Below are 12,268 nucleotides of genomic sequence, written 5' to 3'. Positions count from 1 at the left end.
AAGCAACGTCATTATCCCTTGAGATGTCATTTGTCATTTTTAAAAGACATGCCTGAGGTTGCACAGCATTACTGAAGTATCAGTCAATCAGTTCCATAAAACAATACCATAACTGCGCCCAAAAACTCAAGCAAGTGTTTAGAAACATCCAATTCAGTGTTTTTATGAATACCAAACCAGAATATCTGATTTGGACTTGCTAACTGTGTATAAACACCACCTGCTTTACTGTGTGATTAAACAGATTTGACTACATCTGATATACGGTGGATAGATCGTGTGACTTTAATTACTGGAGCTCCACTGTTAGTGGAGCTCTGACTCCTTTAATCAAAGCGTTTTGCACGTGTGCTCAAACGGCCTTGTTTCAGCTCGTGGATCACAGGATCAGTGCGGGTCTTGGAGGGGTGGGGTGGGTACATTTCTGCATGCAACCCAAGACTTTGAAGTGCCCCTCTCACCTGCTGCACTGTGCGAACAGGACCCCGCACTGAGAATCCTCCCCCCTCCCACAGCTGTCACGACCGGCCAAGTGCCCACACCCACTCCCACTCCTGAGGTAGGGCAGAGTCCCTGGTCAACCCACGCTGTTTAATGGGGGTACACACACACACACACACACAGTATATGCCTGTAAAAAGAGAAAGCATGGCACTCGCTTCTAAGTCAATTTATTTTTCAAAAATAGCACGCTTGATATAGAACAACAGGTGCATATAAATGTTCTTCAGCTCTTGCAGTCAGTCTTTGAAAAACGATACTGTGATGTTCTGTAACCGGCTCACTTCGTAGGTGTTTTCCTTCTCTGCTGTCATTCAACCTTAAAAAAACAGTTGAATGAGATCTCTGAGGCCGCACACAATCTCACAGTCCGCACTGGGAGGAATGGAGTGTTGAATGAATGAATGAATGAATGAATGTACATCCCAAAGCACAGATCAGTGCAGATTCCAAAAAAGGCTGCATCTCTGTGCTGTGACAGAGCCACCTGTCCTGACTGAGGGATGTTGTTTGAGGTAACTGAGCTGGAAAATGATACAGCAGTTATTGAGATCGCCTTTTTAAAGTCATGGTTAGGAGACACCAGGAATTGACAGTCCTCCGTGTGGGTCTGGCTGCCATTATTTTCTTCAGAGGGGTAATAACAGATAGAAACCTAACCAAGCTCTCGCACCATCGGTTCTCCCAGGGGCATTGTCTTACGCTGCCTGCCCACACATGAAAGAGAAAGGTTCCCATAGCAAACTGTCTTCTGCACGCCTGACTTCCAGGTTTCAAAACACAGGTGTGTGTGTTTGTGTGTGTGTGTGTGTGTGTGTGTGTGTGTGTTTATCTGCTTTAAAAATGTTTAAAAACAAAGAGAGTGCATTGGCTGTGTGTGGCTTACAATGTTTTGTAATAACCTTTATATAGAGACTAGAGCATTATTATGAAGTCAATTATCAGGCCTGATAAATCACCAAAGGGCACTTCACTACTTGGGTGGTTAATGTATACATTTTGTCCCATTTCCCTGTAATAGTCTTTGTTCTGTTATGACCCCTTTCATACCATAATCCCACCAGGATGTGTGTCTAGTATCTCATACCAGATCAGTAATTTATACAAGCCCAGTTCTTGGCTGTGGAGCTCATGCTGCTTTTGCCAAACGGCTCTGGAACTGGTAACCACGGAAGATGGAAGCGTAACAGGCAGAAACCGATTCCACATCCGAGGCCGTGCTTGCACAAGAGCACGTTGTGCCCCCGAAGTGAAACTGATCCCCATGTGTTTAACTTCAGAGCAGGTGTCTTTGATTGGGGGCTATACAGGAATGTCAATAAGCGGGTCATCTTACAAGAAACTCCATATCCCACTGCATTCAGCAGGCCCACCCACACTTGAAGATGCCCTGTGATGTTGGTTAATCTAACCTGGATATGCTTTGTGATTCTTACACAGTTTGTGTGGTGCAGTAATGTTGCAGTTATTGCCTTATTTATTTAAAATAGCTTTGATGGCTCTCTGACTTCACTCTGCACAAGATAGTAGTGACGTAGAGAAAATGCAATAGAATCAGAATAAATCCCTCCATTATCATATTATGTAGTGGCAGAACTCTGGGATGTTATTCCCAAAAGCACAAAAGAAATACATTGCTGGCTGCCGGGCAGTACAGGTTTACTGCAGAGGGGTTTTGCCAGTATTGATGTTCATGCCCACCTTGTTGCAGATCTAGTTTAAAATCCCATCTGAAGAGCTGACTTCAGTTTGCCTTTCCTGTGCTTCAGTCGCACCTGGGAGAGAGAAAAAGAGAATAAACTGCCCCCCCCTCCCCAACCCAACAAAGCCTTTCTTTTTTTATTTTTAGATGATGCTATTATTTGTCTTTTTAACTTGCGAACAAAACATTAGTCTGAGCAAAAGTAGCTGCTTCAGCCACAAACACCCGATGCTAAGTGGAATAATGTTTTATCCCTAAAACCATAATCTTAATGTGCTGGCCATTTTTGTCAAGCTCATCCCATCACAGTGAGAGAGAGAGAGAGACAGGAGAGTGAAAGCGAGCAAACTGGCTCACCGCAGTCCATCAAACTCTGGAGATAATGATGGGCCAGGCAGTTAATCGGGTACAGTTAATTGTACGGTTCGAGATGGCATCTTGTCAGCAGAGATAAGTTGTCACGTTTTCCACTTGAGCTGAGACTAAATGATTGTAAAATAAGTTATGAGTGTCCTTGGGGCTGTCTGCTGTTGCGATAGACTGGGGCAGTGTTGCTGGATGGGGGGGTGGGGTGGGGTGCCATCACTCCAGCCTGGCTGGCTTGATATTTATGTGAACTGAATGTTATTTTATTCAGCCCCCAGTCACAGCTGTCAGATCGGAGAATGAAAGGTGAAACTGCTTCCCTGCCTCATGTTTCTCGTCTCCTGGTCTGCGATTCTTCTTCTTCTTCTTCTTCTTCTTGTGCTGAACACTGATTCCTGATTGGGGAAAAATGAGTAGGAAAGTAACAGAGACAGGAAACAGAAGAAAGGGACATGACTTTGGGATGCTTGATTCTCAGTTAATTTTGGTTCTTTGTCATTTGCCTTTTTATAAGCAGTAGCCGTGCTTGTGTGTGGATTTGTTCAACAGTCCTGATTTAACCTTTTGGTTTCTGTTTCTTTTCACATCCAACTTTAAGGCAAGATAGCTGATTGGTTTATTGTAGTATGTTCTATTGCAAAATATGATTGAGATGAAACAAAGCATTTTTTTTTTTTTTTTTTTTTTTTTTTTTTTTTTTTTTTTTTTTACTATTGTTATTGTTTTCTGCAAGCCTAATGTACACTTTTCAAACTTGGAGCCGTTTCGACTCCTGTCACAAAAAAAAGTTGTCTTGATAAAGGCGTTTACATTGTTCAAAGAAAATAGTCAATAAGCTGCAGTACGTGATGGCTGGATTGTTCTGCTTTTTTTTAAATGGCAAACTGTTATACAGTTCAACTTGGATATTATTCCAGTCTTGCTTAACCAGACCTGCACTGATATTCTCTTGTTTTACCAGACAGTTGAATGTATCTCAAGAGAGTCAGTGTTTCTATATTTCAGCCAGATTTAGATATTTTATAAACTTGTATGTTGTCAACAGCTGGCTTTACGTAGTGGGCAGTTAATGTGGTCATAGATAAGTCTGTTTACTTGTGCGGAACACGATGTACCAGTGCTCTGCACGACCAGCGCACACACAGACTAATCCAAACCTGGCCTTTAACAATGATGGGATCTTTTCAGACACTGATCAGAGTTGTTGATAATTCTCAGTGATAGTGATATATTTGTGTTGGATAATCGGCGTTCCCTTCTCTTCTGCTACAGACACAGGCCTGGGTGATTCAGTGTGCTCCAGTCCCAGCATCTCCAGTACCACCAGTCCCAAACTGGACCCCCCTGCCTCCCCGCATGCCAACAGGAAGAAGCACCGGCGGAAGAAGAGCACCAGCAGCTTCAAAGCGGACGGCGTCTCCGGTGCAGCCGAAGGTAATTGGAGCCGCGGGGATTCCCGGAGCAGCTCCTGGGTCCCGCGCTCGCTCATCTAGACTGGGGCCTCATCCACACAGCCACCTTAGCAATAAACTATTCTCCTCTCAAACTGGAACAATGGGAACACACCAAAAAGGGTTTTTGGTTAGCGACCACCAAGAGATTCTCTGTTTTCTAAACAAAAGAATACGGTTCGTTTCATACCAAGTATAGAAAAAATGAGCTGTTTAGTACAAAGTGTCCAGTGACCTTACATTGTATTTCCCCTGGTGTCAAGTATTACCTTACCTTGAGATGAAATGTTGTGGTGTTGAGATTTGGGGGGAGTGCAATACGTTTTTTTTCTGGCACTGCTACGTCAAAATACTTCAAGCCATTATATATATAACAAAAAAGGCTTATCCAGTCTTAAATACAGTTGACAAATCGGAATACTGCAGTTTGCTGGAGAGCACAATCCTATGCCCTCACTTGAAAAGGTTAAAGCCCATGTTCCAGTCAGTGACCCCTGTAGTTGTTAGTAGCACAGATAACTCTAGACCTTGACTGGTTCCAGGTTATATACCGAATGTATCTGGGGCTTGAGCTCCAGTTGATGACTGTGTGTGTTGGTCAGCTCAATAGCAAACTGCATAGATCAGGGGGGTGATCATTGGGTTGTAGGGGTCAGAGTGAACAGGATGAAAGCCTCAGTCATGTCCCTGATCTTGCCTTTTGCTTGTTTCTTACATCATCATCATTTTGATGGAAGCCACATTGAACCTTGCGTATTGAGTGCTCTTACAACCAGCTGCTTCGATTGCTTTTGTGTCTCCTTCAGCTGTTTTGTTGGAATACAAAAGCATGCCAGATTCCTTCTGAAAATACTTGCAGTGACCCGGTGGTCTTGCGTGATTAGCACCTTCAGAGCAGATGTGTGAATCGGAGGGAGAGGCATGAACTTTTCCTGTGCTGACTGGTCTGCTCTTTTCAAGATCACCAGGTTAGGCTCTTATCGGCGCGCCTGTTGGGATCAGGAAGTTTGAATTATTGGACTGCTGTGTTACTGACGCAGACACACATGCCCAGTAGCACTTTGCCAGATGCACGCAGGCCACACTGTCTGTGTCATCAGCAGAGGACTGTCTTTGGGATTGCTGACACACCAGTCTTTTTTATGGTATTGGTAGACTGAGGCAGCACAAGTCACCAGTTCAGTCACTCAGTGTGAGTGGGTTGCTCAGCTGGAATTTGAACCGTGGTTGCACTCTACATTGTACTTTGGTGTAGCATATTAATGACTTTATAAGATGCATGATTGGCATTGCTTTCTTAATGCCATGTCTGGTTAAATCTCTAGTGATAAAAAGCAAATCCCATGTTTGCATATTTGGTAAACATCATTAGATTTAACCCAACACAAAAGCAGAGCAGAGACGGGTAGAAGTGGGTCAGGTTTGGAAGCAGAGCTGGGCTTTGAAAACAGGTTGCCAGGCACCCAGTCCTCACCTCGTACCCTGTTTTAATAAGCTAATTTCAGTTGTGCTGTGCACAGCCTCACTAAACCTAAAGTGGTACAGCCACCAAGAGTTTCTCGTATGTCGGTATCTCCGCAGCTTAATGGGCTGTAATGTGCTGAACCTTGGCTAATGAGATAAAGAGAGATTAGTATCAATACTGAAGGAGAAAATGAACTCCGAGTGCTCAGCACCACAGGAGTGGAACGGTGCCCACAACAGGATTAATGGAACTTTCTTTCACTTTTCTTTATAAAAGATGCGTTAATATTTGTGGCTGGAAGACCTCGCGATGTTGTCGGCCCACAAAGAATGTTCAGGCTTGTTCTTTGTGTAGCCTCTAGAGCAGGTCCATGGAGGGGCACGGTCATCGGCTAGCCTGGAGATGGAGGAGAGGCATGCTGCTTTGTGCATGGTTGAACTGCAGAAATACATTGGGAAGAAACATGTACATAAATGAGAAGGTTCTGCAGGAGAGATAACTGGTGCTTGGAGGTAACCGTGTATATAACTAAGTTTTGAAGTAGCCCATTTTACTTATTTCTTCAATGTACAGTACTTGTGTATAGCGCCACCTTCTGGAGGGTTCAGGACAAATGCCTATTCTACAGAACTGTTGTCCTGTCAGTGTTTTCTCTTTTAGCCTGGTAACATCACCCATTGTATGGAGCAGCACGATTCTTACTGCTGTAGTGCACTCCATACAGTACAGTTTGGGGAGTTTGGTGGCACTGCATTTAGACTGTGGGGTATTTGCAGTGGAGCTGGTGGCAGGCTTGTGGAAGCATCTTGCTATAGTAAGTATGAAGTGGTGATAACGTTCTCCTTCACGTATAGAACTTTGTGTCCTGTCTAGTTTAATCAATATTAGAACTGACCCTAAGAAAAAAGAAAACCCGGGTGTTTACTGTGCTAGATTAAAGTCTCTCTATTATACCCAATTTAAGTTTTGTCATCTTGTTCTTTCTATCTTGTAGCCACCTAATTTAATAAAAACAATTACACCAATTATTTACACAGCTCTACGTTTTTTTGAAAGGTTTAAAATTGTGAAGCGGTCCCTAGCAGGATTCCCTTTAGCCATTTGTCAGCTAAACACTTAAGTGAAATATTATAAATAATCTAGGGTATTGAAATCTTTTATCAGCTGTGTCACTTTCATTATTCAGTAAGCGATTAGTAACAGTCTCCCAATTTAGCCATTAAACACTTGTGCGCTCTGCCTGTGACTGGTGTCAAGCTTGCGGCTGGATGAAGTATACCACTGTCACTGCCGTGTTATTCATTGAGACGGGCTTCTTCCAGGTAGAGGCGGCTTGGCATGTCCAAGGTTTCATTATCTTCAGCTCAAACCAGTCTCCCCTCATCTCTGCAGTAATGAAAGGCACTTAAACCCTGACAAGATCACAGAGCAGCAGTAAAGCAATTCTGGGCTAGTCTTAGGCTACTACCAATCAAACTGGGATGTCACGTACATGTGATGTTACGTACATGTGATGTGCCAGTATTTAACCCTTTCTTACTTAAACTACTGACCCTACTCCCCCTGTTAAGAAAAATCCCAGTTTTGCACACACATACTGTAACAGAGAGCTCTCAAAAGCTCAGAAATGTGTGGGCTTCTTTCATCCCAGAACCAAGCAGAAACAATGCAACGATGTCATTCTGCCTACAGCAACGATAATGAGTTACACTGGTTATAAAGGATCCGTGTGCAGTACTGGAAACAGATGTGCCTGCTGCATTAGGAATAGACAGCTCCAGAGGCAAAGTGGGTTAAAAGTCATGATTTCTTGTAATACCTAATTAACTAGTGAATTAATAAAGTTGTTTTTCGTTGCTGTGTTCTCACTGCACTCCTCAGATCTGTTTGTTTGAGTGAGCAGGCAGAGCCAGCGATCGGGAGATGGACAGGGCAGATACTCTGTGTGGAGTTATTAACGTGGGCATGATTAATTGGGCCGATGGAAATAAAGACCCATGGCAGGCCCGTGGGGAGCCCCAGCCTCTGCCCTGTTTTCTCTGTCCAAGCCTGCGGACTGGAAGGCTCAGTCAGTTTAAAAGTCCTCACCTCATTTCAGTGAATGGTAGATACTGTTGATCGAGTCCCAGCTACCTTCAACAGTTTCTGATTGTACAGTGAACATCAGCTATGATTGAGTAGATAATATATCATTAATCCGTGAGCACACAAACCCAAAACAAATTAAATAAAAACCTTACGTCAGCCCTCATTAACTGCAAACTAGTGCACACATACACATACACACACATGCGCGGGTTTATGAAAACGTCCCTATTTCCTTATAAGAAAATCTTCACTTAAGGGAGAAGTAAATTTCTCTAGTGTTGCCTTGCATGGTATGAGGTTTTAGCAGTGTTTCCCAGCCCTGAGTTTGGTGGTCTGGTGATCACAGTTAAACAATTATAGCCCTGCTGGGTGGCATTAAGTACCCCTCATTAAATAATTATACCTTCTGATTAGCTGTTTTGTAAGTGCCCAGGATCTTTGAAATCCGATAGTGCTTTTTGGGGTGCCTGTTAGTGACAGGAGTCCTGCAGTGAATTGTGTATTAAAACGGCTGACCCACAGTTTCCTGCACATGAAGGGGGTGGGGGGGGGGAACACTGAAAAGAAACGCTTCCTATTATTACTTTGTTCCACTCTTAACTGACAGCTGAGATCATAGGAATAGTTTTTTTTGTTTTTTGTTTTTAAAGAGGTGTCATTTCCCAGACAGTACCCAGAGTCAAGATGGTCTAATTTTGTAGACAATCGTGGATAGACAATCGGGCCCCCCTTTCCCAGCATAGTCTGTGCTGTCGGGTATGCATATTTCCATCAGCTGATCACCTGGCATCTCAACTGATTTTCCATTAAAGTGACTTTTGGGAGTTCGGCATTATCTCAATACAGGATTTGGGGGACATACACATCCCTTTTTGCAGCACTGTATGTAAAGCAAATCGAGTTCATAACAGAATACTGGGGATTTAAAACCATGTTCCTTGGTAAGGACTAAATGAGTGAATGAATGAGTCCTCTGATTAGTGCTGATTGCTTAGCCATGGCCTGCCTGTTACAGCAGTCTCCTCAGCCTCAGCAGTAAACACAGATCCCATTGTTCACAGGCTGGCTTGTTATTCTTTAATCTGCCCCCCTCTGGGATTTGCTAAACCTGACCCTGTTAGATAAAGCACTGAGGGACAGTGAATAGGGCTCATAATGTGTGAGAGAGCTGCTAATTAACACCTTAATGACCTCAGAAATAACAAAAGAAACAGCAAGACTTACAATTGTGGGTGAGAGTGAGCGAGGGGATTTTAAAGTTGGAGTGCCATTCTTTTGAAATACAAGATTTGCAAGAAGCAAATATACGAGGTGTTTTTGTATGCACTTTGTATGTCAGTAAATAATTTTATACTAAGCTTGCATCATGTGTACTGGACATAGTGAAATATACATTCACCCCCAAAAAAACCCCATTCACCCCAACACGTGTTACTGCGTTATGGTTCATTGTTATGTGTTTTTTTTTTTTTTTTTTTTTTTTTATGCTAAAAGCAACTACTAACTAAGCAGTTATATAAACCCTGTAAAGGTACCTGATTTAAGATGTTTTAGACCAGAGGTGATGTGCTCCATATATATTATGAAGCTCAGTTTTATTTAAAGAACCAATAGAATATGAATAAATAAATAATTATTTATTACTTGTCATGACACACGTTCATCAACATATGAAATGAACAGAATAAATAAGAGAAAAGCATTAGGCAAGTGTATGTTAATAAACTATAATAATAAAGTAACAGACAAACTAATGTTAATAAACTAACTGTTTAAATAAATTAACACAGCACAGCTCTAGATACGTTATGAATACAGTCCAGAGCAGTATTCAAGACATGCACAAAATTAATTAACTGAATGGTGAAGCAACGGCAAATTGCTCGGCGACTTGTGTCTCATTCTGTCTCATTTTTTTTTTTTAAAGAGCTCAAACAATTTCCAACTTTTTGTAGCAAGAGAAACAGCAGTTTGTTTCACTGTTTGTTTACATGCCATTTTGTAGCTATGAAGTGCACTCGTGGAATGAGGCAATGGTAAATGATGGCGGTACTGAAAAGATTGAATACACCTGTCAGTGTGCCTTAAGACACTCTCACAATGACAAGTCACATTTGAAAAGATTGAATAAGCCATTTGAATTTAAGTTTGATGATGATGAGTTATCAGGTTGTGTTTTAAAGTTAAATTTCAGTTTTCGTTGCTTGTTCAGCTACAAAAAGGCAGTTTTTTCAGTTTTTTTCAAAAATTGAAATTTTTTCAATCAGTTTATGAAAACATGCCGATGGCCGCTGTTTACTGTGAAGAAACGGCAATGGCAAGGAATGAAAAAAAAGTAAATAAAATGCAGTGTCAGCTTTATGTACTATTTATTTCAGGAATAAACAAAACAATGTTTTATTTGTGCTGCTATGTGGCATCCTTTGTTTTGTAGTTAATTCACTGGGGTAAAGTAAGTCCTACACAACTTATTCTTTTCTCCTGGGATATATTCCTATTTTAACGTGTTACATAGTGTAATGTCTTGCTGTAAAATAAAGGCACACACACACACACAAATGGCTTTTATTGCTTTTTGAAAACAAACGAATATCGAAATAAAAATTATTTTGTATGTATATGTGTGTGTGTGTGTGTGTGTGTTAAGGTAGCTACAGGGTTGCTTTGACATCAGTACATTTGATCAGAACTGTACTGGTTGGTGTTATCATTGATAATGTGATTTGGACCTGTTGGTTTGTGTCAGTCATATAGTGGAACATAAACCTCATAAATGTGGATTTGACCTTTCACCTCCCAGCATGCCTTAGGCGGAGCTTGCACCTCTTCGACCCCTCCTGATTTTCTATTCACTTTTGTGTTATTCAAGTTCTACTGCCTTTTTGTGAGGTCTTGGGGCATCTTATTCTTCTGAAAGTCCTTCACTTTGGTAGTCTGTTTTTTGCCAGTCAATGAATATCCACAAGAAAGCTCTTTACTGCTGAAGATCAATGAGGCAGCTGCTGTATAAAGTGACTGTATTGCCTTTTCAGTATGTAATGGCCTGCATTTAGTGCTTCCTAAAGGTACATTAAATTCAAATGTAGAACTGGAGCTGAATTACGCTGTGTCCTCTGCCAAACACATAACATCCTTAATTCGGAGTAAATGAGCATCGCTAACTTCCCTGATCAACGTATTGCATTCTAATCCAGGTGATTGAACTTTCTAAAGGTTTCCAGACGACTTCATTTATCGCAACAGAATGCACTGGCTCAGCCTGTTTAAGTGTCTTCCTTTTTTATGCAGAGGGTGGTTATAAATATTGATAAAAAGTAATAGAACTATAGAAACTCGAAGGGTAATGTCAATCTTGCAACTGAGCTAGTTGAAAAGCAAGCATGTTTTAATCGGGGTTATTCTCAGTTAGAGATATTCTCAGGATCGTCTTGTCAGTCCTCCTGGGTCCTGAATTGCTTTTGATTAGAAGTGGTAATGCACTGTTTGGAAGAACAGATCTGGTACGTTTTTAATTCTACATCTCAAAAGCACCAGCATAGCAAGTACTGTATCTACCAGTTACCAGCTACACTTACTGTACTGTAGCGATTGAGACTAGTGTCCTGCTGGGTAAACCCTGAATGAGAGCCAGTGGGATTGGACCCTACACAAGCTATAACCCTAACGCTTTCTCTTCCCCGGTTTCCATCTTTATTAACAGACTTGTAGGCTGCGGCATATTTAGTCTATTCTGATTTCATTCTAGTTTGTAGACAGTATGTTGAATTGTTGAAAGAAAAGACTTCACACTGTCCTTCTGCCTGTTTCAGTATGAAGGTTGTCAGAATATCATCTATTAAAGTATATAGTATATAAGTGACATGGAGTTAAAAAATGAATGTGGATTTGAGGATTCAATGTCAGCCACACCTTTTGTCATGCAGATACTTATTGAGGTTTTTTGAAATGAGTTTTGTTTTTTGTTTTTTTGTGAGACCAGCCAGGTTAATGGAAGACTAAATGCAGCTTTTACTACTTTATTGTAATACAAAGCAACAGACTGGTCGGCTGCTCAGTTACAGCTGAGTGTCTTCCTGGATTTTTATTTGGATTCTTTTTATTCAAGACAAGCCTGGGTATCACCCCAAAAGCGTGATCTTGTGTTACTCCACCCCCTTGCCCTCGTCTCTGCCCCTCAAGTCCTTTGCTGAGTGTCCTTATGCTGGCTGTAGTTGTTGCTGTTTCTTGACGTCTTATTTCTCCCCTCTTTTTTTTGTTTCTTTATTCTTTTTTTGTCTTTCTCTTTTCTCTTCCTTTTTTTTTTTTTTTTTTTTTATCTCTCCCTCTGCTGTCCGGATGCAGCCAAACGTAAAACTTGGAAACTAAACCGTGTTGGTAGCCTGCGCAACATTTACAACAGCAGCAGCGCCAACACTGAAGGTAAATAAAGAAACATACAAAATTAAAACCTCTTCCCCCTGGGTCCCTCCTTCCCTTTCTCCATTCACCTCTGCTCACTGGGGACACAGTTGCTATTAGTTTGCCTGGAGCATGCTTTAGATTTATCCCCGTGTTTTTGAAGTCAAACCATGACTTTTGTTTTTCTGTGTGTGTGTGTGTGTGTGTGTGTGTGTGTGTGTGTGTGTGTGTGTGTGTGTGTGTGTGTGCGGCAGCCGTCCGTGTCATCTTTGTCTCATTTCAGGTATAATTTTTACA

The 12,268-nt window shown here is 41.6% G+C and overlaps 1 protein-coding gene across 8 annotated transcripts in view; it reads left to right on the top strand.

The window, feature by feature from the left end:
- Positions 1-12,268, top strand: part of LOC121322443 (arf-GAP with GTPase, ANK repeat and PH domain-containing protein 1-like) — a 191,694-nt gene that overhangs the window by 149,446 nt on the left and 29,980 nt on the right. For 6 of the 8 annotated variants that reach the window (XM_041262424.1, XM_041262423.1, XM_041262418.1 and 3 more), the window contains 2 exons: positions 3,842-4,003; positions 11,915-11,992. In XM_041262424.1, the coding sequence (XP_041118358.1) occupies positions 3,842-4,003; positions 11,915-11,992 (240 nt within the window). The remainder of the gene's footprint in view (positions 1-3,841; positions 4,004-11,914; positions 11,993-12,268) is intronic. The other 2 variants (XM_041262425.1, XM_041262421.1) reach the window with 1 other exon arrangement.

The sequence above is a fragment of the Polyodon spathula genome, chromosome 10 (assembly GCF_017654505.1).
Source record: "Polyodon spathula isolate WHYD16114869_AA chromosome 10, ASM1765450v1, whole genome shotgun sequence".
In the NCBI taxonomy this organism is placed as follows: domain Eukaryota; kingdom Metazoa; phylum Chordata; class Actinopteri; order Acipenseriformes; family Polyodontidae; genus Polyodon; species Polyodon spathula.
The sequence above is the reverse complement of the archived record's forward strand: the minus strand, read 5'-3'. Positions and strand labels throughout refer to the sequence as shown.